General features: G+C 50.5%; 2 protein-coding genes across 5 annotated transcripts in view; both read left to right on the top strand.

The window, feature by feature from the left end:
• IQSEC2 (IQ motif and Sec7 domain 2) overlaps positions 1–12,006 on the top strand; it is a 76,442-nt gene extending 64,436 nt beyond the window's left edge. Inside the window, exons 8-15 of one of the 3 annotated variants that reach the window (XM_012660647.1) lie at positions 496–662; positions 2,888–3,027; positions 3,920–4,045; positions 5,886–5,985; positions 6,578–6,739; positions 8,388–8,561; positions 9,048–9,097; positions 9,696–12,006. In XM_012660647.1, the coding sequence (XP_012516101.1) occupies positions 496–662; positions 2,888–3,027; positions 3,920–4,045; positions 5,886–5,985; positions 6,578–6,739; positions 8,388–8,561; positions 9,048–9,097; positions 9,696–10,661 (1,885 nt within the window). In that variant the 3' untranslated portion in view covers positions 10,662–12,006. The remainder of the gene's footprint in view (positions 1–495; positions 663–2,887; positions 3,028–3,919; positions 4,046–5,885; positions 5,986–6,577; positions 6,740–8,387; positions 8,562–9,047; positions 9,098–9,695) is intronic. The other 2 variants (XM_012660646.1, XM_012660648.1) reach the window with 2 other exon arrangements.
• Positions 12,007–19,431: 7,425 nt separating this feature from the next.
• Positions 19,432–25,319, top strand: part of KDM5C (lysine (K)-specific demethylase 5C) — a 31,598-nt gene continuing 25,710 nt past the window's right edge. Inside the window, exons 1-2 of one of the 2 annotated variants that reach the window (XM_012660637.1) lie at positions 19,432–20,243; positions 24,044–24,121. In XM_012660637.1, the coding sequence (XP_012516091.1) occupies positions 20,094–20,243; positions 24,044–24,121 (228 nt within the window). In that variant the 5' untranslated portion in view covers positions 19,432–20,093. The remainder of the gene's footprint in view (positions 20,244–24,043; positions 24,122–25,319) is intronic. The other variant, XM_012660638.1, reaches the window with a different exon arrangement.

The raw sequence follows: 25,319 nt of genomic DNA on the forward strand, positions 1-25,319 counted from the left end.
ACTATAAACGCTTTGGGGATTAGACAGACCAGGGTCTAAATCCTGGGTCTATCACTTTGGAGCGTTTAGAGGAGAAACAGAAGTTGCTAAGAATTTCTTTCCCATAATGGGGGAAGGATTTGCTTTGTAGTCAGAAAGATCTGGGTTTTCATCCTGGCTTCACTGTTTACCAGCTCTATTACCTTGGGCAAGTTACCTCACCACTTTGAGCCTCAGTCACTTCATCTGTAAAATGGTATTGCTAATAGCTGCCTTGCAGAATTGTGATAGGATTACATGAAACAATGTATATAAATCCCCTGGCAAAGCTCTGTAAAAGGTAGCAATTGTGACTTTTATGTGTTAGTCTTAAGGAAACACTGAAGAGAACAGACCCCCCAGAGGGCTAAGGAGTATTTTTTGGAGGAAAGGGTTGGTGGTGCCAGACTGGGTGGTTGGTGGGTAGGTGGAGTTTGCTGGTGCCTGAGTCTGGCTTTGACCTCTCCTGCCCTGCAGCCAGCGGTACTGTGTCTGTAACCCAGCCCTCGTACGCCAGTTCCGGAACCCAGACACCATCTTCATCCTTGCTTTTGCCATCATCCTCCTCAATACCGACATGTACAGTCCCAGCGTCAAGGCTGAACGAAAGATGAAACTAGACGACTTCATCAAGAACCTGAGAGGTGACCAGACTTCCCTATCAGCTTTTCCTGCCCTTCACCTGGGAAGGGAAAGTGGGCGGGCGTAGGGGTGGGGAAGGATGAGGCAGAGCCCATCTGTTTCTTGGAAAGTAACCTATGATGCTGTCACTTTCTGCCAAGGTTGGATGTTCCCAGGGCATTCACTTGTTAATTCACCTGAATAGCTATTTGCCAATTTACTGAGCATCTACTGTGTAACAGGCTTTTTTAGGTCCTGGGGTTCTAGCAGTGAACTAGTGGCTCTTACAGGGCTTACACTAATTTACTCATTCAGTCATTCACTTGTCCATTTCCCACATCTTCTTTCCTTCTCTTCTTTATCTATGCCCATAACGACTCATTCAATTATTTTAAGTACCCATTCCTCCATTCATGCACTCATTTATCACTTGACCAACCAACCAGCCAGCCAGTTGACATGTAGTGCCTAGTGTGTGCCAAATCCCGTGATGGGTGCCAAGGACAATGGAGGGGAGTCTGCCACAGTCCCTGCTCTGAGAGAGCTCCCCGTGTGTGGGAAAGACTGACTTGTAGTACCCAGATAACTAACACAAGATAGAAAGTGAACAGTGACGTCAGAGAGGCCAAAAATGCAGTCAGAACTCAAAGGAGGGAAAACCCATGCCCAGCTAGCTTCCCTGAGGAAACAGTATTTTTATTTTAAGGTGGGCCTTGAAGGCATGGATAAGGTGACAGAATAGAGATAGAGGAGGGCTTACCTAGCAGTGAGAATAACAAAGGCACAGAGGCAGGAAAATGTAAAGTTGTTTAGAGAACAATCAAGATGGGGTCGCTGATCGGAGAAGGTCAGTTGGAACCAATATGTGAGGGCCTTGAATACCAGATGAAAGGTGTCACTTCGATCTTTTTTCTTGGTTTATTCTGTTGATATCAAGCCCTGCTTCTCACCAAAGAGCAGCCTGCTAAAAATGGCACAGATGTTAAGATTATTTAAACAGAAATGAAAGAGGGAAGTAGAGTTGAAGAAAAAACAAACAAACCAAAAACAAGACAAATTGGCTGACCATCCAGGTTTGCACAGTTGATAGGCTTTAAGCGCTCTGGCAGCTAAGGTAAAAAAAAAAAAAAATGCAGTGTGATGAAGGGTGTTCCTTTAGCACCTGTCCAAAGAGGAGGTGTGGCATTTCCAAAGGAGAAAACATTTTCTCTAGCAGAAGGTTTGGAGAGAAGAGTGAGCAGGTTTCTCACAGCAGACAATCAGGAGTAGAGAAGGATGGTGGCTATGGGAGGAGGGAGTTAGATCAGAGGCCAGAAGCCATTTGGAGCTGTCTCCTAGAATCCTGCCGTTATTCATTCATTCATCCATTCTTTCTGTGTGTGGGTGTGTGTGTGTGTGTCTTTTCCCCTCCAATTATTAAATAAATGGACAAATGAAAGCAATACACGCTTATTTTGGAAATTTTGGCAAATTAGAAAATTTCTTTTATTCACCTAAAATTCTGTCCTCTAGAGGCAACTATGGTTAATATTTTGGTGTATTCTTGTCTTTTCCCCCATGCATATGTAACTTTTTATATAGTTAAGATCATGCCATATACACAATTTATTATGTTACTCTTTTCACTTGCTATAAGAATTTTCTCATGCTATTGAAATCTTTTTGCAAATATCAAGTTTTTAATAGCTGGATACTATCTTATTAAATGGATATACTATCCTTTACTTAACTGTTCCTCTATTGTTAGAACTTAGGTTGTTTCAAATTTTTCTGATAAATAACACTTAGTGAACATTCTTATACATATCTTGCACATATTTCTAAGTAATTCTTTAGGGCAGATTCCTAAAAGAGGAATCACTGGGTCTGAACATTTAGGCTCTTGCCAAATTACCCTCCAAAATTGTTATGTTACATGCCTACTTCCCTGCACTCTTCTTAGCACTGGATTTCATTTAAAATTATTTTTGCTAATTAGGAAGGCCCAAAATAGTATCTGATGGTTTTAATTACAGTATGTTCTGAGTTGTTTAGATAAAATCCTCACCCTGGGGAAGATAGCAATTGGCTGTTCTGTTGAAGGGCACCTTCCCTGCCCCGATCCTGGCTGAGCGTCTGAGGATACCCACTGACCCTTAGTCCTGACCGTTAGTGTGGCCCATGCCTGGGTGAGGGGTGTTGTGGAGAACCTTTACCACCAGTGGCCTATATTTATGTGACATATCCCTGTGTTACTCTCCCTACCCAGGGGTTGACAATGGTGAAGACATCCCCCGAGACCTCCTGGTGGGCATCTACCAGCGCATCCAGGGGCGTGAACTGAGGACCAATGATGACCACGTGTCCCAGGTGCAGGCTGTGGAGCGCATGATTGTTGGCAAGAAACCAGTAAGTGCATTGGGAGGCCACGGAGGGGCCAGGGTTTGAGTGTGCCCCAGCCACTGAGCGGTAAGTCACTGCACCTCCCTGAGCTCTGGGTGCCCCTTACCTGTAATGCAGAGTGGACGATAACGCATTCGTCAGGGGATCGTAGTGCAGATTAAGCGAGGTGCTCCATGTGAATGCACCTGGCATAATGCAAGGCCCATAGTGGGTGCTGTATAAATATTAGCATCCTTTCCGTATCTGGTTTTGCCTGTCCATCCCAAGTGAGGAGCCAAGCTAATGGTTAGCTGAGAACCAAAGCAAGAACACACTTTAGTCTTTTAGCCAACAAACATTTGCAGATGCCTTTCTACTGAGCCCAGCATTTCACTGGGCCCCAGAGACAAAGATATGAATCAGACATGGTCTTTGTCCTGGGACACTCATAGACCAGTAGGTGTGCAAGACAAAGACACAAATGCTACTGCTGCCTTATGGTCTAATTTAGGGGAGCAGAAAGGAGGGAGAGGCCATTTTCAACCTGGGAAAGTCAGTGAAGGCTTCGTAGAAGAGGTAACTTCGGAATTGGGATTTGAAGGAGGGGTGGAATGCGGCCATGCGGAGCTAGGCAAGAAAGGCATTTTATACTCGGGAGGCTGAGGCAGGAGGACCACTTGAGCCCAGGAATTTGAGGTTGCAGCGAGCTATGATGACGCCACTACACTCCAGCCTGGACAACAGAGCAAGACCCCATCTCTAAAAAAAATAAAAATAAAGGCATTCCAGAATACTCCTTGTGTCAGAGTGACACATACGTATCGGAGGTAAACTTCCTCTTATGGTTGAAAGTTAAGGTGCTGGAGGCCTGAAGCTGATGGGCTGGCTTTCTAACACCCATTTCTTCATGCGTGTCTAGGTCCTATCTCTTCCTCACCGTCGACTGGTTTGCTGCTGCCAGCTCTACGAGGTGCCAGATCCAAACCGCCCCCAGAGGCTAGGGTTGCATCAGCGGGAGGTCTTCCTGTTCAATGATCTCCTTGTGGTATGGGCACTGTGGGGGAGGAGGTGGGAGGGAGATGGCAAGCTTGGCCCCTGGGTCTAGTGTGAACCATGTTGACATTGGTGTACGGAGCGTGGCAGGCGAGGTGCTCTGCCGTGCCATCTACGTGGTCTTGGGTAAGCCACGGGCCTTCTCTGCCCTTCTTTTTCCTCATGGATGTGTTTGGAGGTAGTGACAGCCACCCGGGGGCAGAAAATATGAGGACCAAGGGAGTTGCCAGATTTACAATCTGGGAAGTGGTAGGCAATGTCCCTGTCCACTTCAATGGCTTGGAGGGTTGGGTGGGGGGAGGCGAACCTGTGACCCCCAGGATCAGTCTGAAACCTCTGAGTGATGGAGATGCTTGAAGTGACTCTTAAAACTATGCTCATTACCAGTCCAGATGTTTGTCTTTTAGGGATGACTCTTAGGACTCTGCAGGTCAGAAGGGACTTTCAGGGTCTCCTGGGCAAGAACCAGCTTCCCGGATGGCCCCTGCATGTATGAGTGCAGAAACAGAAAGCTACCTTTCTCCAGGGCAGCCATTTGCCTTGTCAGACAGCTCTGACTGCTAGAATCTGTTTCTCTATGAGCTTGCTCTACCGATCTTCACTCGACCCTTGGGATCACAGAGAACAAGTATTCTCTCTCTGCTCTGAGACAGCTCTTCAGGGATTTGAGGACAGCAATCCTGTCCCCCTCTTGGTCTTCTCTCCTTTAGAACAGAGTTTCTTAATCTCAGCACTGTTTACCTTTGGGGCTGGATAATTCTTTGTTGTTGGGGGCTGTCCCATGCACTGCAGGATGTTTAGCAGCACCGTGGTCTCTACCTACTAGATGCTGGTAGCAACCCTTCGACCAGAAATGTCTCCAGACATCGCTCAATATCCTCTGGGGGGCAATATCACCCCCAGTTGAGCATTACTGCTTTAGACAAAGCACCTCCAATGCCCTCTCTGAGCCTTAGTTTCCTCCTCTGTGAAATGGGGCTAATCCCTGCCACGCAGGGTTGTCATGAAGATGAAATAAGAGGTCATATGTGGAATAGCCTTAGCCTGAAGAGTGCCTGGACTGTACAGGTGCTGAGTCAACATTTAGCCATCCCTCATGTCCTGACACCTGCATGTGTCCGGCTCTGTGCTAGGCACTAGGTACACCAAGATGAATCAGACTCAGTCTCTGTTCTCAGGATGCTTACAGTCTGAAGGACCAAAAAAAGTGCTTTGCATCACTACGAATTGTAACCATCCTGAAATCAAAACATTTGCTTTTAAGGAGCCACTTGCAGACTGCCTAAGGTGTTTGCAGCCTGTCTTAGTTGAGTCCAGGGTGCCCAAGTACTTGCTAAAGACTTTGGGTTGTTGTTGAGAGGAAGATTTGCTAACTCTCTACATAGGTTGGGCAGAGATTGCCGTTAAGTGCTGGCTCTGGTGAGGGTGCATGAGAGAACCTGAAAACCAGACTCCTGCAGGGGGTGATCACACACTCAGAGGACTATCATAGAGCCTCACAAGGAAAAGGTACTGAATCAGCACTCTGGAGCTCAGAAAAGGGAAAAAAAAAATCTCTGTGGGACGTTAGAACAGGCTTCCTGGAAGGAGCAGCATTCAGTTAGTTCCTGTAAATACTGTAAACCCTGTTGCGCATCATCAAGTCAGGAACTTGCATTTTCTTCCAACTCTCCCATACTGTTCCTCAAGCTTCCGTTCTCCCCAACTTGCGGGGATGTGTGTTTGTGTGTTTATGTCTGTTAGCAGGGGTGGTTGCTAGAAATAGGTGCCATGTGGAAAGAAATTCCCCACCCCAAATTCTGCCTCTTGTCTTTTTCCCACCCCTGCCAAAGGTCACCAAAATTTTCCAGAAGAAGAAGATCTTGGTGACATACAGCTTCCGTCAGTCCTTTCCCCTCGTGGAAATGCACATGCAGCTCTTCCAGAATTCATGTGAGTCCCATTTTGGACCCCAGCTCCCAAGAGTCCATGCCATGGCCCCCATGCTCACCCTTCCTCTGTATCAGCTCCAGTTGTTGGAGTCCTTTATGACCAGGCTAAGGTGTCCAAAGCACCTACTTGGTCCCGGGATGAAGGGCAGGCCAGGGTGGAGTATGACTTGGGTCTAGCCCCTGGGGAGCTCATGGTCTTGCAGAGAACCATAGTGTGTGTGTTCTCTGGGAACTGAAGAGAAGGTGCTCACGCTGTGCTCTGAAGGACTGAACCAGGAGGAGCTTTGTTGGGTGGTACCTGGGCAGAGAAGCAGTGTGAGTCGAGGCAGCGGTGTGAAGCAAAGTGATTTCAGAGAGCAGTTCTACATCGTTGGGTTTGCCTTTACATCCTGGAGTACGGGAAGAAAGAGGGCCATGGCTGCCAGGAGTTTGGGGGCTTTGGGGCAAAGGGGAGCCACTGAAGATGCCCAAGCAGAGGAGAGTTGTTGTAATGTCATGACTGGATATTAGAAAAATTATTTCACGGATGAGCCACCTTTTGTCAATCCCGACAGAGGCTCCCAACCTCCCCTCTCCCCTCCCTTTCCCCACAGATTACCAGTTTGGGATCAAGTTGCTGTCTGCAGTACCTGGTGGGGAGCGAAAGGTCCTCATCATCTTCAACGCCCCCAGCCTCCAGGACAGGCTGCGCTTCACGTCCGACCTGCGTGAGTCCATCGCGGAGGTGCAGGAGATGGAGAAGTACCGTGTGGAGTGTGAGTAGCCCAGCCACGTCTCCTGCCCCCTTTCCTCATACAGTGTCCTGTAGAAACCAAGAATCCTGTCCTCTGACACTCTCACAGTTGAGGGTTAGCTTATCCAACCCTCCTACCCTCATTCCAGGAACCCTTCAGCCTCTGCTTGAATACCTTCAGTGGCAAGGGGCTCATTACCTCCCACCCTCAGATTATTATCCCAAGCCCTAATTATGAGCCAACTCTTCCTTCTAGTGAAAGGCAGCAGGGAGAAGAATCAGGGTATTAGAAGTAGGACTCTAGTTTTCAATCCCAGGTATGCTACTTATTATCTGGGTAAACTGGGGCAAATCACCTAATCCTCTGAGCCCCAGTTTCTTCCTATACGCAGCTGGGATGATGAAATCTATTTCACAGAGTTATGAAGATGAAACGAGACAAGGCAGCGAAAGTGTCCTGCTACATGCTAGGTGTTCAACAAATATTATTCCCCATCCCACCCTCTCCTCTGCTCTCCCCACATATCATTTCCTGAGCTGAGTCCCAGTGGCCTATCCTCCCAGCCCCCAGGAGCCACGCCACGTCATTCTGATCATATGTGTAATGGGAAATAGTGATTACATCGCATTCCTCCCGATGCCCTCCAAGTTTTCTCTTCTCCAGGCTAAGCAGTCACAGTTAAGTAACATGGTGTTAAGGAGAAAGAGGCAGGCAGACAGAGAGAGACAGAGGCGGCGGACAGCTCCTTGGTGAGGCCTTCACAGTTCCAGGGTCCATTCTACTCCTCAGCGAGGCTGGGTCAGAAGTTTCAGTTCACGAGATGTCCTTGAGACCCTGGGGAAATCCAGAGACAGGGATTAACAGACCAAGATGAGGAGGGAAGGGCAATAGACAAGTGTTTCCATGACCTCCGTGGGGAGGTGGGGGTGTAAGGCCAGGAGAGCCAAGGCTCTGGAATCAGGCAGACCTGCTTCCAGGATGTCGGCTCCACCATTTCCGGTGGTATGACCCTGGGCAAGCTCTAAGACCTCTCAGATTCTCAGTTTCTTCCTCTGTGCAATGTGGATGCTAACACTGACCTCAGAACTCTTGTGAGGATTGAGAGAGATCAAGTGTATGTAGCGCCCAGCATACTGCCTGGCGCGAGGTAGAAGATTAGACTCCTGTCACTTTCCTGCTCCTGCCCTGCCAGGAGCCCCTCTGCTCTGGAGCAAGGTATCTTAGAAATGAATGAACTCTGAAAAGATGGCCCTTTGCCATGGACTGGAAGGGCCTTCCTGTCCTTACTCCGAACCATCTCCTGTGAAGCTCATTTTTGAAGGGCAGGGGTGCTTTGGGGAGACCCAACTGCAAGCGGGCGGGGAGAAGGAGAGGAAGGAGAGGGCAGAAGGAAGAAGAAAGGAGCAGGAAGCAGGACTGAGAGGGATGAAGGGAAGACTGAGCAGGGAGAGAGGGTGCAAGACAGGGGCTGCGCACTGATGGGGCTTCAGAGATGAAGCTGCAGGTTGGGGGGAAACAGGTGTTGGCCACCCAGGGGGCAAAACAGGAGGCCCAGAGGACAGGGGGAGGGAGGAGAAAGGAGGAAGGCCCATGGAGCACTGAGGCAAATCAGGTGGGCTATCACTCCTGTTCCTGACCTTTGCTCCCTGTCCCCCTCACTGCCACCCAGCGGAGCTGGAGAAGCAGAAAGGTATGATGCGGCCTAACGCCTCACAGCCTGGAGGGGCCAAGGACTCAGTGAATGGGACGCTGGCCCGCAGTAGCCTGGAAGACACTTATGGTGCAGGCGATGGGCTCAAACGGGGCGCACTCAGCAGTTCCCTGCGAGACCTCTCGGATGCAGGTAGGCCTTCTGGGCCCCTGCCCTGGCTGGGGAGACGAGGGACCGGGTGTCTCTTTGCCTCCTGTCACTGGCCGCCAGCCTTCCCTCCACCTGCCGCACACTCACGCACCCTGCCTTCACCCAGAGCCCTGGGCGCTGTACTGCAGGGGCCTGGGAGCCAGGTCAGATCAGATGGAGCCCGGCATTGGGGCCAGGGTGTGTGAAGTGGGGCCACAGTCCTGGCCCCTCTCTCTCGCTGCTCCACCTCTCCTCCTCTGCTCCCTCTTCTGTCTCTCCTGTACCACCGCTCCTCCTTCTCCATCTTCTCCTCTCTCTCCTCCTTCTCCACTTCTCCTCCTCCCCACCTCCCCCTCTTCAATGGGGGAAAGGGATAATGGGGTGTCTGTCCCCGGGAGGGGCCCAGGCCTGGTACCCAGCTCTGGAGCCCAGCAGGGTGGGGAAGGAGGGTTGCTGCTCTGACGCTGGGCTCCTTGCTTGTGGGTGCAGGGAAGCGGGGGCGGCGTAACAGCGTGGGATCGCTGGACAGCACCATCGAAGTAAGTGCCAGCTCCTGCCCCACTCGTCCTCTGCATGAGCCCTGCCCTGGCCATGGAGCCCCAGAGGAGGAGGGGACCTGTTGCTCCTCCCTCTTCACTGCTGGGAACCGTGCAGCTGCCTCTCCCAGCCACCACTCTCTCCATCTGTCCTCAACTCTGTCTGTCCTCATTCTGCCTGTCTCTCAGTCTGTCTTCCACTCTCCCGTGCCCCCTCTCAACCCCAGGGCTGACTCTGAGTAGGGATGCCCTTGGAGTTGGGCCACAAGAAGCTCTTACCTCCAAGTCCTGCTCTTTGACCCTCAGCTAGTCGCTCTGCCTCTCTGGGCCTAACGTATTCCCTGCCTGCAAAATGGGGGTGAGGAGAAGGTACTGCTACTTCTTCCTCTCCTAGCTGACGCTCAGCTGAGATAATGGTTGTGACAGCAGAGCTTTGCAAGCTGGGGAGCTCCACGTACAAGTACAGGACTATTACTTGGTTTTGATTATGACTTGGGGGGTCCCTGTCTCCCCAGCTTCAGCCCTCAGGGATAGGGGTGGAGTTAGGGTTGGGGGTTTAGGACGTCTAGACCAACCTGACTTCCCCCCTCCCCGCTTCCAGGGGTCTGTTATTAGCAGTCCACGCCCTCACCAGAGGATGCCACCTCCGCCCCCACCCCCGCCGCCAGAGGAGTACAAGAGCCAGAGGCCCGTCTCCAACTCCTCATCCTTCCTGGGCTCCCTATTTGGAAGCAAGCGGGGCAAGGGGCCCTTCCAGATGCCACCACCGCCAACAGGCCAGGCCTCTGCCTCCTCTTCATCTGCTTCTTCCACCCACCACCACCACCACCACCACCACCATGGTCACAGCCACGGTGGCCTGGGGGCGCTGCCTGATGGGCAGTCCAAGCTCCAGGCCCTGCATGCCCAGTATTGCCAAGGACCGGGCCCTGCCCCGCCACCCTACCTCCCGCCCCAGCAGCCCCCTCTACCCCCACCTCCTCAGCAGCCCCCTCCCCTGCCCCAGCTGGGCTCCATTCCACCACCTCCCGCCTCCGCCCCACCTGTGGGGCCACATCGCCACTTCCATGCCCATGGCCCAGTCCCAGGGCCCCAGCACTATACCTTGGGCCGGCCAGGCAGGGCCCCCAGGCGGGGAGCTGGAGGACACCCTCAGTTTGCCCCACATGGCCGCCACCCCCTCCACCAGCCCACTTCCCCATTGCCCCTGTACAGTCCTGCCCCCCAGCACCCTCCAGCCCACAAACAGGGCCCCAAGCACTTCATCTTTAGTCACCACCCACAGATGATGCCAGCAGCAGGCGCGGCTGGGGGCCCTGGATCCCGGCCACCAGGGGGCTCCTACTCGCACCCCCACCACCCCCAGTCACCATTGTCCCCACACTCACCCATCCCACCCCACCCCTCCTACCCACCCCTGCCCCCACCCTCACCTCACACCCCGCACTCACCCCTGCCACCCACCTCTCCCCACGGCCCGCTGCACGCCTCTGGGCCCCCTGGCACAGCCAACCCACCCAGTGCAAACCCCAAGGCCAAGCCAAGCCGGATCAGCACCGTGGTCTGATGAATGAAGAGAGTGAGCTGGGGAGCAGGACGTTCTGGGGAATCCACAGGAGAGGGACCTTGCACCCTCTCTGCTTCCTCAGTTTTTTCAGAAATATATATAACATGGCAATGTCCTCCTCCCCACTTCCTCCTTGTCTTGGGGCCCTCCTCTAACCCCCTGCGGTTGCCATGGGGTTTCCTTCCTGATTCAAAGACCCTTGCCACTTGAATCCTGGACTCAGGGCGCTCCAGTGCTGGGGAGTGGTGAGGGCCTTTCAGAGATCCTTGTTCTCTTTTTCCTGTCTTCCTCTTCACCTGCCCTTTCCCTGGAGGTCTAGCTCTGTGGCCTCAGACCTCCAGGCCAGTGTGAGCTCCCTTTCAGCTCTGGCTGGTGGAGAAGCGCAGGCGTCCGGAGCTGTAGGGGTGAAGGCTTCCTTCCCTAGGGCTCCTCTGGCCGTGTGGGGCTAGGAGAGCGCTCTGTAGAGTTGTGGCCAAACCTCAGTTGGCTCGGCCCTCTCTCTGACCTCAGGGCCTGGCCACACACCTCCATGTGTCCTTCTGCCTGATGGAGGACACGGATTGTCAATGCACTTGGTGGGTGGGACCCCGCTTGTGCTGGCCCCCACATGGGGCAGTGCTTCCTCTCTCGAGCCAGTCTATGCCCTCTCTCCAGTAGGCCCTAGCCCAGACCTCTTCGGCTTCAGGAACTTGCCTCGCCCTGCAACGTTCTTATCCTGATCAAAGTCCAGACAGGTTTTGGGGGGGCTCAGGTCTGGGATGAGAAGGGCACTGCCCTCCCTCACCCATATTGCATGCCCCCCATTCCCTTACACCTACCCCCCACAACTGAAGACAATGCACTTTACAGATATCGCCCACACACACCTCTCTGGGGCAGGGCACCCAGCATCGGCCCTGGGGAGAGAGGCTCCCAGAGGGCCACCATGAGCCCAAGATGTCCTTCCTGAGGCAGAGATTGAAGCCATCAGAGCCGGGGCTGGGAGCCAGGATACCTGAGTCCTTCTGTCCGTCAAAATCTCCGCTGCCTCTCCAGCTCTTTTGCAGCCCTGTTTATTTATTATAAATATATTTTTTACAAGCCCCAGCTCCTCTTCTTGCCCCGCATATCCAGCTCTTTTCTCAGCTCCTGCCTCCTTCTCCCCTCTCCACCACGGGCTGCAGTACAAACAGACAGACAGACGGACCCTGGCCGGACAAAGGGCCAGGGACCCTGGGGCTTGGGGGCAGGGGAGGGTGGCAGTGGGAGGGGCTGTATGGAGAGGAGCTGGGGTTCAGGCATTGTCTTTTTTCCTCCTTGTATATAAGAATGTATATTTGATGCCTCATAAAAGACCTTGTGCTCACCTCCCGCCTCTGCCTCCTACTTATGCCCCCCTTCCCCACTGTGGAGCCCGTGGAGAGAGAGGCTGTAGCCCAGGGAGGTGATGCGCTAATGGTAGAGATTCAAGCAACTGGATGGGCGAGATGTTTTGGTTGGGTGGGAGATGGTGGTGAGGGAGGTTTTCCTATATCTCATTTCATATACAGGCTGTGTGACAGAGTGCCAAGAGTATGGGCTTTGGAGTTGATCCAGTTTGTATCCTGGGGTTTTCACTTACTGGGCATGTGAACTTGGGCGAGACACCCTCTCTGAGTCTCAGTTTCCTCCATTTGAAACTCAGGGTGATAAGCCATTGCCACGTGGAGGTAAGGGACGTCAAGCAGCTGGGATGGAGTTAGTTCAGCAAGTTAGTTCCCTTGTCTTCTTTTCCCAGGACGGATACTTCCTTCCACTCTTGTGGCATCTACTCTCACCCTATGGCTGGCCTGGCTTTGCCTTAGAGCACCCCTGCCCCCCAATGGCTGGCCACATTTCTGTCCTTGAAGGTAGGGAGATGACTTGGTAGGGGCTAGATACATTTTAAGAGCTCTCTGTATATACTTAGGATGTTGGATAACAAATAGCTGGGCTCCCTTTCATTTACAGAGGAGGGGACAGGCCGAGAGAAGGGAGGGGTCTTTCCTAAGGTGACACCGCAAGTCAGGGTGGGGGTTCCTGACTTGTAGCCTAGGCCCCTTTCCAGACCCCCAAACTGCTTCTCTATGAAACTGATGTGTTTCTAGCACCACTCATTATATCCTGGATCTTGGCTTGGCACAAGAGAGATGGGACCAAGCAATGGCTCTTGGTTAGGGACAGCAAGGTCCCCAGAAGCAGCATTCAGTCAATATTTTTGCTGCCTTCCTAGAATCTGGGATGGCCTCTAAAAGGGAAAAGTTTGGATGGCCCCACTCTTTAGCAGCTTGGACCAATGTCTTTGTTTTCTTCCTCATATGCACGTTAAAAGGCATCCCAGGGAAGACAACTAGCAAAAGCAGGAGCTGGGGCCATCTAAGCATTTGATGCCTCCTCATGGACCAGACTTGAGTGTTTGAAGAGCTTAGACCCAGTGGGTCCTGAATCAAGTCCAATCAGCATTTTTTGGTGTCTTCCCTGCTGGACCACGCTGGAGTACCTTTGGCCGCCCCCCTTTCTCCCACCTTCAGCTTGATGCTGATTGCATCTTCCCAAAGCTCATCTTTTTTTAGTGCTCAGCTCCTGGCTTGGTGACTTGACTGTGCTGCCTTTGGCAAGTTACCCAGCCCTTCAGAGCCTGGTCTTCCACCTGTAAAATGGGGATAACGATTTTGCAGGACAGTTGTTAACAGATGCATGTGAAGTGCCTACCTCCTGCCAGACACACAGGCCACCTACAGAAACAAATGCAAACTCCTGTCTTGACATTGGGAGGTCCCCCACAGGGTGCCCCAGCTGATCTCTGTAGTCCTAACTCATTCCTTACCCATACTTTGGCCATCCACTCAGTGTTCCCTGAAAATGCCTGTGTGTATTTTCCAACCTCAGTATTTTACCTGTGCCTTTCCCCTTGCCAGACATACTCCTCCCAATATTGCTGATGAAGGTTTCCCCACCCTTGCAAGATGGGCTTAAAGAACCCATCCTTCACAAAATGTGCTCTTCATCACATTCTTTGAGATCCTTCATGTCATTATCTCTCTTCCCCACCAAGCCACAGTGGCTTGGGACTGATGCTGGTCTGCATCATCTCTGTTCAGAGTACTGCTCACTACAGTGCCTGGCACAGCACAGATGTCACTAAAATTTTGTTGATCAAATAAATGAATGAATGAATGGTTCTTTCTAAGCTAAGTCTTAGAGTTAGGTATCTTTGTGTTAGTGGATTTATTGATTGATGCAACCTGTGTACCAAAATTCTGGGCCCCTCTGGGACCTCCTCATGCTTCCTTCAGCTCTTTGCTAAGTTCTCCTCCTCCCATCTTCATGGCAGTCTCAGCACTGGGCTGTCCCTGCCCCAACCCTCTGCCTCTCCCCAGAGGCTCGCTGTCCAGATTGTGGAGAGGTAGCTCATCTCCTCACCTCCCCATTTCTTTGAGGACCTGAAGACAACAGCCCACTGACTCCTTTTTTTTTCTTTTGAGACAGAGTGTCACTCGGTGTCCCTGTGCTCAGGCTGGTGTTGAACCCCTGAGCTCCAGCTATCCTCCCGCCTTGGCCTCCCAGAGAGCTAGGATTACAGGTGTGAGCCACCGCGCCAGCCCCATTGACTGTTCTTACATCAAAGGTGCTACCGCCAATCTCTTTCGGGATGCAGATGGGGAGAGACAACACATAGCAAAGTGCAAAGGTCCTAGAATCTCACAGAGTTATCTTTGTTCTAGACTAGTGCTGTCCAGTAGGTCTGTCTGTGATGATGGAAATGTCCTATACCTGCACTGTTCAGTGCGGTAACCACTAGCCACATGTGGCTATCGAGCACTTGAAATGTGGTTAGTGCAACTGAGGAACAGCTTTTTTTTTATTATTATAGATGGAGGATCTTGCTGTGTTGCCCAGGCTGTCCTCGAGCTCCTGGGCTGAAGCAGTCTTACTGCCTCAGTCTCCCGAGTAGCTGGGACTACAGGCACGTACCACTGCACCCAGTTTGCATTTTTAATTTCATTAAATTTAAATTTTAAGGCCTGGCATGGTAGCTCATGCCTGTAATCCTAGCACTCTAGGAGGCTGAGGCAGGAGGGTCACTTGAGCTCAGGAGTTCTAGACCAGCCTGAGCAAGAGCGAGACCCCATCTCTACTAAAAATAGAAAACATAGCCGGGCATGGTGGCATGCGCCTGTCATGCCAGCTACTCGGGAGGCTGAGGCAAGAGGATCATTTAAGCCCAGGAGTCTGAGGTTGCAGTGAGCTACGATGACTACAATGATGCCACTGCACTCTACCCAGGGCAACAGAGGGAGACTCTGTCTAAAAAAAAAAAAAAGCCACAAATGGGTAGTGGCTACCATACTGGACAGTACAGGACAAGACTTTCAGGAGTGCACAGCCTGGTGGGGATAATGTGAAGACGATATAATAAGCACAGGCCCAGAAGGAAGCCCTGGGCGTGTGGGAGCACAGAGCAGGGGAAATCCAACTTGGGGTGGGCAAGTGGGGTCAGGGAAGGTTTTCTGGAACTGCCCCGTTAATGGCATCTTGAAGGGTGTGTAGGAATTAGCCCGGTAAAGAAAGGCATTTGTCAGAGGGAGCAGCACATTCAAAGGCCTAGAGGTGTTAGAGAATGGAATGTCAGTGGCACAGCCAGAAAAGAATGGGAGCGGGCAGCTTCGGCGGTGGGCAGGGCACACAGTGAAGCCTGGAGATAGGCAGGTCTCCTCATCTGATCCCTGTTGCTCTGTTGCCAGTAGGTTTTCTCACCCTGGCCTCAGCAGTAGCTAAAGTAAGACCAGGTGACACATTAGGCTATCCAGTGTCTCCACTTTAAAGTTACTATTTTCCTCTTTGTGACGAATTATCTTGTGGAGAGATGCATTGAGATTCTGTTACTCCTCAAACTTTCACCCATAGGTTTCAGCGTTCACTGATGATTCTTGCCTGAAACAATTACTATGGCCAAGGTGGCCAAATGGCGATTTTCAAATTCCATCATTCTTTTGACGTGTATTAGGTGGCTTCCCACTATAAGGGTGCACTGTCCCTTCTTGTACATTTATTTAATTATTTATATCATCATGGACTGATAGTTGTCTATTTTACTTAATGGGTTATACATGACCCATTAATATCATTCTTTATTTTGATGTTCAAAATGCCCCAGATTTGGCCAGTTAGGAAGCCCTCCAAGCTGGCTCCTGTGTCCTGTGGCACATCTCCATCTTTCTTTGAGCACTTCCTTGTTTTCTGGCACCTCAAGATGCTCCAGGCTTCATGCCCCAGCCCTGGAATCAACCATTTTTCTTTTCCCAAAGAGTCCTGGTTCTTTTTAGTAGAGAATGGCATTTAGAAATCAAGATTTGGGCACTAGATGTTATAGCTATATCTTAAGAGTTTGCTCTTTTATTTGGAAAAAGTTTCGAGCATCCATTGATGATTTTCTAACTCCATCATTCCTTCTATACTTATTATTTAGTATTCCACTTTAAGGAAGAACTTTCCCTTTACCCTCATTTTATTTATTTACATCAATCTAGAATCATGGATTTCTATTTTAACCATTGAGTTGTAATCCAATACTATCATAATTTATTTTGAATTAGTATTTTGGATATGTCATTTTATTGTTATGTATATGTATTAAGCACATACTGTACATCTACATTTCTCTGTCTATCTAATGAACCATGAGCTTACGCAGATACCTTGAGGGGGCTGTTTTAATAGTCCAGGCTAGCGACAGTAAAGGGCTTACAAGAGGAGTGGAACATGGCGGGAGAGGAGGGGATGGATGCCAGAGCTATTTAGGAGTTGGAACTGACAGCTCATGCCTACTTCAGAACTCGAAGAGACCCCATTTTACAAATCAAAAAATTGAGGCATAGAGTCACTCTCATCCAGTTCATCCACAAAACATGGATGGGGTGAGTGTGGTTTTGAGCCCAGACAAGGCTTCCAATCACTACTCTGCACCGACTCCATGCCAGACCCTCTCTCTCAGCTGGGTGGATGATGCTAAGCCAGCCCCAAGTCCAGGGTGAGCTCCTTTACGCTTCTCAATTCTTAAGCCTGCGATGCCCAGACTCTGGTTGGTCCCCAGCAAGACCCGAGGCTTGGGAAAGGAACCCATTTCCTAACCACCTTACTGTGTTCAGAGCACCATCTGAGACTTTTACAGGTAGAATTGTGTAGGAGTCAGACAGACCTGGGTTTGAGTTCTGGCTCAGCCACCTACTAGCCATGTGACTTGGGTGAGTTTATACTTCCCTGAGCTTCAGTCTCCTCATCTGTAAGGCAGGGGTAACACCTACTTCATAGCACCTGGCCCTTGATGAATGGCAGTCATCATCTCTAATCTTCCCAACACCACTGTGAGGAGGGGATTACTTAGCCTCATTGTATAAACCAGAAAATCAAGGCTCCGGCAGGTGAGGTACTTGGCAGATCTCAGTGGATGAATGTCAGCTCCAGGAAAGCAGAGACCAAGTCTGTCTTGGTTATCATTATATTCCCAGTGCCCAGCAAATTTCCTGGTGCATAGTAGGAATTTAATAAGTATTTGTGAATGAATAAATTATATCTCACTCGCTTCAAAGACTACACAATTTCTGTTTGATCTTCCAGGGCAGAGGTGTGTGTGGGCTCAAGACCTCATAGAAGGCTGTAAGGAAGCCTGGGCAGAGCTGAGACCCAAAACCTGGTCTCCTAACTCCTGATTCATGCTCTTTGCCCTTCACCGACCTGCCTCCAGATGCAAAGGCCAAATTTCCTTTAGCCTAGGATTTGGCGTATTCTTCCACCTTCCTCATTCTCCTCACCCTTCTGCCCAGTTCTATTCCTGGTGAGGGAAAGTGACAGGCAGATCATTTGACCAGAAGTCAGCAACTTCCCGTGCAACATTGGGCAAGTTGTTTAATCTTTCTGGAACTTGGTTCTTCATCTATAGAATAGGTAAAATGACCTACATCTTTCCCAAGACTGTTACAAAGATTAAGGGAAATAATTGGTATGAAAGAGCTATGTGGACTATTAGATGCTTATCCATGAGACGCTAGTGATATTACTATGATTAGCATCACCTTTCCTAGCTTTCTGTTTCCTGTCCAGATGGCTGTTCAGTTGGATCATTCACCTGTGTTTCTGGTGGGGAGGGGCTGAGGTTTCCCCTGACACCTAGAAAACTAGAAAGGAGATGTCACTTACTATCTGTATTACTTGGGACAAGTTTCCTCACGAGCCAAGTGGGGATAAAGATCCCGAACATTCAAGGTAATATAAGGATTCAAGTGACAAAAAATAAGGAAGCACTAGCACAATGGCTAGCACAAAGGAGATTCTTAATGAGTTTTGACATATTGGTTGTTGACTCTCAGAAATAAAAATAACAGCTACCAGATACTGAGGGCCTGCTATGTGCCAAATATACAACAATACTGCAAGGTAGGTATTATCTCCATTTCAGTTTCAGATGTTGGGACTTGACCAAAGTTACATAACTAGAACATGATAAAGCTGGTGGGACAGGAAAGCATGCCTGTCTGACCCCAGGGTGTGAGCCACCTGTGTACTATGCTCCCTCAGCTAGGATGTCCTTAGCTCAGTCCTAAAATAGGCAGAATGTACTTAATTGGCACAGTATCAGATTAGGAACAGTTAACTGGATGAAGGAATGACACTCCCCACACCCCTCAAACATATTCAAGCTTATGGTAGATGCTTAATATACACAGGAAATGTTTGTAAAGAGTATACATTATTTTCAGTCAGTATATACTTACTAAGGACACCATTTTTTTGTTCACTCAACATTCATTTACTGCTTAACATTCCAGGTGCTAAGGATGTATAAGGCCACATGGTCCCTGCCCTTAAGGAATTGATAGTCTGGTGGGAGAACACAAAATAAGCACTGAATCAGCATCTACACAAGTACTCAAGTATGTGCATAGTAGGTGCTGAAACTATATGCAATAAGCCCACAACTGATGAATGATATAGATGATCCCCAAAGCAGTAGATGCCTGATGTATGTGGATAAAGTACTGGTTTGATACTCAAAGTACTGTAGCTGCAATGAACCTATTCATAAATTCCTCAGAGAACATGCACACAATAGTAGATGTACACGTAGTAGGTACTCAAATGCACAGGGGCTATACACAATAAATGCAATCAATGTACACAGGTGTTTGATAAGTACACGGTAGGCTCACAAACGAGCAACAGTAGGTGTTTTACACAGCAGGCACTGGTAGGCGATGGATAAATATGCTGTTGCTGAACATCCAATAATTAAAATATAACTGCACACAGGCTTATTTTGTAGAAGTACACGCCACAAATGTGTACACAGTAAAAGTGCACATGAACAGTTGAAAGCATTTATTAAAATGCTGACTGCCAATGACTCTTTGGGGGTAAGAATGGAAACCTCATCTCTGAGACCTCTACGTGTAACCTTGGCCGAAATAAATATTTCCTTAATCTACTTGGGACCCAGGATTCTAAAAATCCATAATCCCAGGGGAGTGAGCAGCCTGCTGCCTTCCTTCTTTCAAAGCCCTAGACGTGTCGGGGCCTAGAGCTGCCAGCCTAGCGTATCTCCCGCAACCTGTGGGCCAGCAGACGCGATCCTTTGCAATCAGGCACCCCAAACCACCTTCCGCGGCCCACACCAGAAAGACCAGGGAGAAGCGGCAGAAAACGCTGGGGCGCGTCTAACGATCTGGCTGAAGTCAGCGTGGGGGGGGGGGGCCAGCTTGGGCCCACCACCCACCGACGCCAGCTCCTCTTCCGGTCTGTCTCCATAACGCGCATGCGCACCACTGGCCTTTAAACGTGCACGGTCGGCCCATCCGGGAAAAGGATCCGGTAAACTAATTACAATCTTGCTCCTCCGCCGCTGGGAAGAACTATTTTCTCTCAGTCGGAGTGGTACTTTTGAATAAATGCTTCCAAACAGGGAACTCATACCAGCCTATTTAGCTCAGTACCAACGGTATGAAGTATTTCTAGGGCTTGGCCTGACGCAAAGTGTACGAGGCTCGGAGAGACACTCCGCGGAAGGATCCGGTTTGTTGTGGCGAGGGGGAGGGCAGACGCTGACAAACCAAGATGGCGGCGGCGGCGATGAAGGCCGCGGCGGTTGGGAGGTGACTGTAGTGGCGAAGGCTGTGGTAGTTGAGAGGCAGCGGCAGAGTTTGGAAGAAACGGAGCAGGGAGCAGGACGAAGAGGCGGTAGCAGTAGTGTCAGCCTGAGGCTCTCAGAGCGCGACAGCCACACGCCCCCCTAGGCAATCGGCGGGCGGCGGCCGCCCGGCTTAGGGCCTAGTCCCCGAGCAGTGCCTCGGCTCAGTTCCTGGCTTCAAACAGCGGCGGCGCCATGAGTCCTTAAGGGCGGTCCAACCCCTCCTGATCCCTGGCCCAGACCTCGGGCCCACCATGGAGCCGGGGTCCGACGACTTCTTACCGCCGCCGGAGTGCCCGGTGTTCGAGCCTAGCTGGGCCGAGTTCCGAGACCCTCTTGGCTACATCGCGAAAATCAGGCCCATCGCGGAGAAGTCGGGCATTTGCAAGATCCGCCCACCCGCGGTAAGGCCTGGGGCTGGTGGTCGCCGGCGGCGAGGCCGGGGATGAAGGAGTAGGGTAGCCGGCTGAGAAGTCTGGGGCAGAGGGCAGTTCGAGGTGTGGGGAGATGGGGTGGCTGGGCCCCTTGTGGATGCTGCGCGGGTCAGGGAAAGGATGCTGGGGTCGGGGTCCTCTCGTGGTCTGAGGCCCACAAGTGACCTGGGGTCAGAGACCCACCGCCACCACCACTCTTCAGAATCACTCCTGGCTCAAAACAGAGATTCCTAGTAGGCTGGAAAGAGTACACAGAGAAGCATCCCGCACATCTCTTAGTTACCCCGGACTACCTAGGTTAAGGCTGCACGGAATAAGGCCTTTCTGCCGTCTGTTGTCATCACTTCCCTTAAGGCAGGCAGCATGGTGTAATGGAGAGATTACAGTTCTAAAGGGAGGCAGACCCGAGTTCAAAACTCCACTTTGAAGCTTAGCAGCTGTGTGACCTTGGGCAAGTAAACGTAATCTCTTTGAGCCTATGAAATGTGTCCCAGGAATGGTCATTTAGAGGATTGGAGTAAACCTGGTTGCGTCTGTTTGTAGGAGGCACTAGATAAGTGGTAATTATTGTGACTGTGAAGATGTTTGATGTGGTCATTGGCTTGCTCCTATGTGGGTTGACTCATGTTTGCTCATACTCTGCCAGGCCAATTCATCTATGATAATACCCTGCCTGGTGGACCAGTCAGGAAATCAGTCTTACAGGGAATGTTCTATCTGTCTCCCCTGAGGTGGGTTCAGAGAATTGTCCCCTTCTTTTCCTGGGTCCTTTCCTGGACATCACCTCCCAGACTTGACTTCCTAAAAAGAGGCTTGAACCAGTCAGCTTGGTGGTGGAGTGCGAGTCCGCAAAAGATTTCTACTCTGTCCGAGGCCAGGATGTAGGAGGTCCCAGAGGATAGGCCATTCTTGGGTCCCCATAAACACAATGGAGCTATGGAATTCTGCCCCTTTTGGAACACTTGATTCCCAGAGGTCAGCAACAAAGGCTTTATCTTTACTCCTAGGCTTGGCTTCAGGCCAGAAGTCCCCCAAGGGCTGGGACAGGCTGCTGCCTTACCCGGCGTGGAGGAGAAATGATGATATATGTTGTTCGGTGATCATTTGGAATTCCAAGGGCAAGAATTGAGCTTGGCTGCGACAGGGTATTTTCGGGTGGGTGTCTCTTGGCTGAAACGGGATAGGAAGCTTCATTTCCCACCTGAGGAGGGCACCATAGGCCTCCTTATCCAACTTGATGCTTTCTGGTGCTCAGCCACAGATCTAGGCTGGTTTCAGATGGATCCTCTGGGAGGTGTTGGGTAATCTAATTTCTTCCTTGTTGGAGCCTGGCCACAGATCTCTGAGGTATCCTTGTCCACGGTGAGGGAGTGGCAGTGGGTAGTGAGAGGTCAGGAAGGCTAGCATGAGGGAGAGGCAGGAGTCCTGGGCAGCACTCCCTGAGGAGACACTCGCTGAAGTGGTCAGGCAAGCCTGTGGGAAAGAGGCATATCTCACATAGCAGGTAGTTGAGGCCTGAATTTCCTTTTTTCTATCTTGGACTTACCTGGGCAGGCTGGCCTTGGCCAAGTGTTACCCTGCTTTGGCGGACCGGGAAGGGGAAAAGTGATGTGTCCCTGGCGTGTGTGTGGCCAGCAGGGGGCTGTCCTTTGTTATATTTGTTTTCTCTACCCCAACAGTGTGCTTCCCTCCAATCCAAGTGACCTGGCTCTTGGGTTTTGTTTTTTTTCCTCCTCTAGGGCTGCTTCTAGGCCACCTTTAGTTAGCTGGTCTTCTTGTTGTAGTTTGAAGTACTCACCCACGTGATGCTTGGGCCCAGGGTGGGAACCTATGTATGAGTGGGTGCCCGGGCATTGGAGGTTTGCCTGAGGCAGGGTGGTTTGGAGTCTGAATTGGTGATTACTATGCTTGGGAAAGATGGGTGGGAGGAGAGTGTCGGTACTCTGGAGTGGACACAGGGAAGCTTGAGTCTTGCTTCCATCATCAGGTAGCCAACCACATTTTAATAATACCAACATACTGAGCATCTGGCACACAGTAGTATGGGAATGAAGGCAGCTGGTTTGCTGGACCTTCCCCAGCTGTCTGTTGCATCCATGGCTCCTGCTCTAGGATTCCAGTTCTGCCATTTCCTGTCAGGTGCTTGAATTTGCACTGATTCTTGTCTAGAACTTGATTCAGCAGGAAAGGAGGGTACCTGGAGTTTTGGGTTTGAGTACCTTTCTACCTGGGCTATCTGTGCTGAGGGGAGTACCCTATTCTGATAGGAGGCAAGAGGGCACGGGGAACTTATCTGGGCTTGAGCGGTAACATTTTGGCCCACTTTTTTTTTTTTTTTTTTTTACCCTGCTTACTGAGCCCCAGATGTTTGCTACCTGCTTTGGTTGGTGCGGTGGGGTGGGGCAGTGGTAGCCGGGAGTATGTGTGCATGCAAGTATGAGTCCTCTGGCCCCTTTTCTAAATGTGTGCATACAGAAGAGGTCAATGTTTTTTTCTTCTCTTTTACTGTACCCTCCCCCTCTTCCATATGTATGCATGTGTGTATGAACACTGGTAGCCTTGGTGTAGCGCAAAGAACCTTGGTCTGGAGGTCAGAAGACATGGGTTCTAGTCTTGGCTCTACCATTAGCATGTAATTTTGGAGAAATCACATTTCTTCTCTGGGCTTCACTTTTCCCATTTGTAAAATGAAAGCATTGGTCTAGGTTACTTTAGGTTCTTTTTGCCACCCCAACAGGAGCCAGGGCTTTGGGGAGAAGAGGGCTGTGTGGGAGGTTGGGGAGGCGGTGTTGAGAGGAGGGGATTCTTCACAGCTACCCTTTGGGCAGGATAGAACAAGCTCCAACTTGGCAGGGCAGAGTCTCCTCTACTTTTATGACCTTTCCCTGACTTCCCTCCCCAAACCCTCCCATTCTTTGCTACCACAGTCAGTTGGGCATCCCAGCACTCACCCCCTAGGGCTTCCTTCCCTGCCTCTTCCTGTACCAGGCAGGTATATGAGAGAGGACCCACGGGAAGCCTTCCAGACCCGGTGAGTGATACAGATTCTTGCTCCCTATTCCTTGCTTTTGCCTGCAGCATCTATCTCAGGCCCTTTAAACTAAGAGAATAAACATTAAAGGCCCAAACCTTTAAATCCTGCCAGAATTGGAGTTGAGCTACCCGGCATGTGTATTGGGTGGTGCGGTCAGCCTTAAATGTCAAGTCTTAATGATGACTCCTTCGAATAACATTTTCATTTAAAAGCCAGTTTATTTCCCATATCAGTCTTGTGAGGGAGCCAGGGCTAGAGTTCATATTCTCTCCTTACAGATGAAAAATAGGTTTATAAAGGTAAAAATCCCATAGAGCTAATACATGAACCCAGGTCTTTTGACCCCAGATCCTGTGTGCTTTCCAGTACTCCTAGACTGTGTGTCCTATAGCATATGCCTAGGGGACAAGGGGTTAATGTGGGTGTGGAGAGGGTTTGGGGTCAACTGTATGGGGCCCCATTTCACTATTTCTTTAAATCCTGGCACTGTACTGTTGGGAGGGACTCAGGAGAAGTTTCCCAGGGCATGTGCATGTGGACTTGAGAGGCTGCTAGGCCCTGTTGCGAGTTTAGGGGGAGATGGGGATGGGTAGGTTGGGTATTTGCCAGGCTAAAGAGTCTGTGGTGGCTAGAGATCTGGGAAGGCATGAATGGGGTTCTGAGCTGCTTCTGGTACTCTCTGGTCTTGCACTATGCTGAGGTAACCCAAGTTCCTTTCCCTTCTCTACCCTCTCAGGACTGGCAGCCACCCTTTGCTGTGGAAGTGGACAACTTTAGGTTTACCCCCCGAATCCAGAGGCTGAATGAGCTAGAGGTAAGAAAACTAGCAGCTGGTGGTGGGATTGAAAGAATGGATACCTGAGCTCTGATCCCACTTCCCTCATACCATCTCTGGCTAAGGTTCTTTACCTAACTAGGCCTTTATGCTCTCTTCTGTGAAATTGCATCTTTTTGGTATGCCTAAGGCATGGAGGAAACTTTAGAACTCTAAATACAACCAACAGGCAGGGGCATTTAGCATTTCTGATTTCGTAGCTGAAAGGCTTGGGGTGTCCCTTTTCTGCAGTGGTTTGCTGCTTCCGAAGCACCCCTGTCAACTAACCTACCCTACCTGGTCAACAAAAGGGAAATGTGGTGGCTGAGACCCTTTCTTCCTTGGCCATCTGACTGTGGCCTCATGTATCCAATTCCCACACAGCCCTGGGCTTCTTATCTTCCTTCCATGGTGCTTGGTAAGGTGGGAGGTGAGGTAGATGGATGGGAACAAGAACCGGTCTGTGTGGAGGCTGGAATGTTAAAGACTTGGGCAAGGGGTCAAGCAGGTAGGCTTTTCCCTCTCCATTTTGTTCTGTGCAGGAAGTCTAGGCCCTTTGCATGGACAGGTGGGGTTCTCCACTAGGGGCTTGAGAATGTCCTCAGGTAATGAGAGTGGGTGCCCTGAAGATAGTTCAAGGTAAGAAGCTGGAATCTTCCATGGAAAATGTATGCTGCCACCCCTCTCCCATTGTTATGTATCCACAAGCCTTATTAGATGTCCTCAGGGGGTGGGGGAGTTAGGCCCAGCTGAATAACCATAACCTAAAAGCTTACTTGTCTTTTAGTCCAGAGTTCCTCAAACTAGGCACTATTAACATTGTGGGCCAGATATTTTTTGTTCTCTGAGGGCTGTCCTATGCATTGTAGAATGTTTATCTGCATCCCTGGCTTCTACCCATTAGATGCCAGTAGTACCCTCTCCCAGTTATGACAACCAAAAATGCCTCCAGACATTGCTAAATGTCTCTTGGGGGGCAAAATCACCCCCTGTGAGAACTACTGTTCTAGACTCAGTCTAAGGGCTCTTTCGGTCAGGGCAAAGTCATCTCTTGCAGGGGGTACAAGTTCCTTAGAGAAATAGATCTGTCCAGGTCTGTGGGGTGTGGGGGTACAGCTAGGGCAAGGTGTTGCCTAGCATGGGACAAGGGCAGGTTTTCTAGAGAGGGATTGCCGGCTAATGAGGGAAAGGAGCAGGG

This window comes from Propithecus coquereli, unplaced genomic scaffold, assembly GCF_000956105.1.
Source record: "Propithecus coquereli isolate 6110/MARCELLA unplaced genomic scaffold, Pcoq_1.0 Scaffold671, whole genome shotgun sequence".
NCBI classification, from domain to species: Eukaryota; Metazoa; Chordata; class Mammalia; order Primates; family Indriidae; genus Propithecus; species Propithecus coquereli.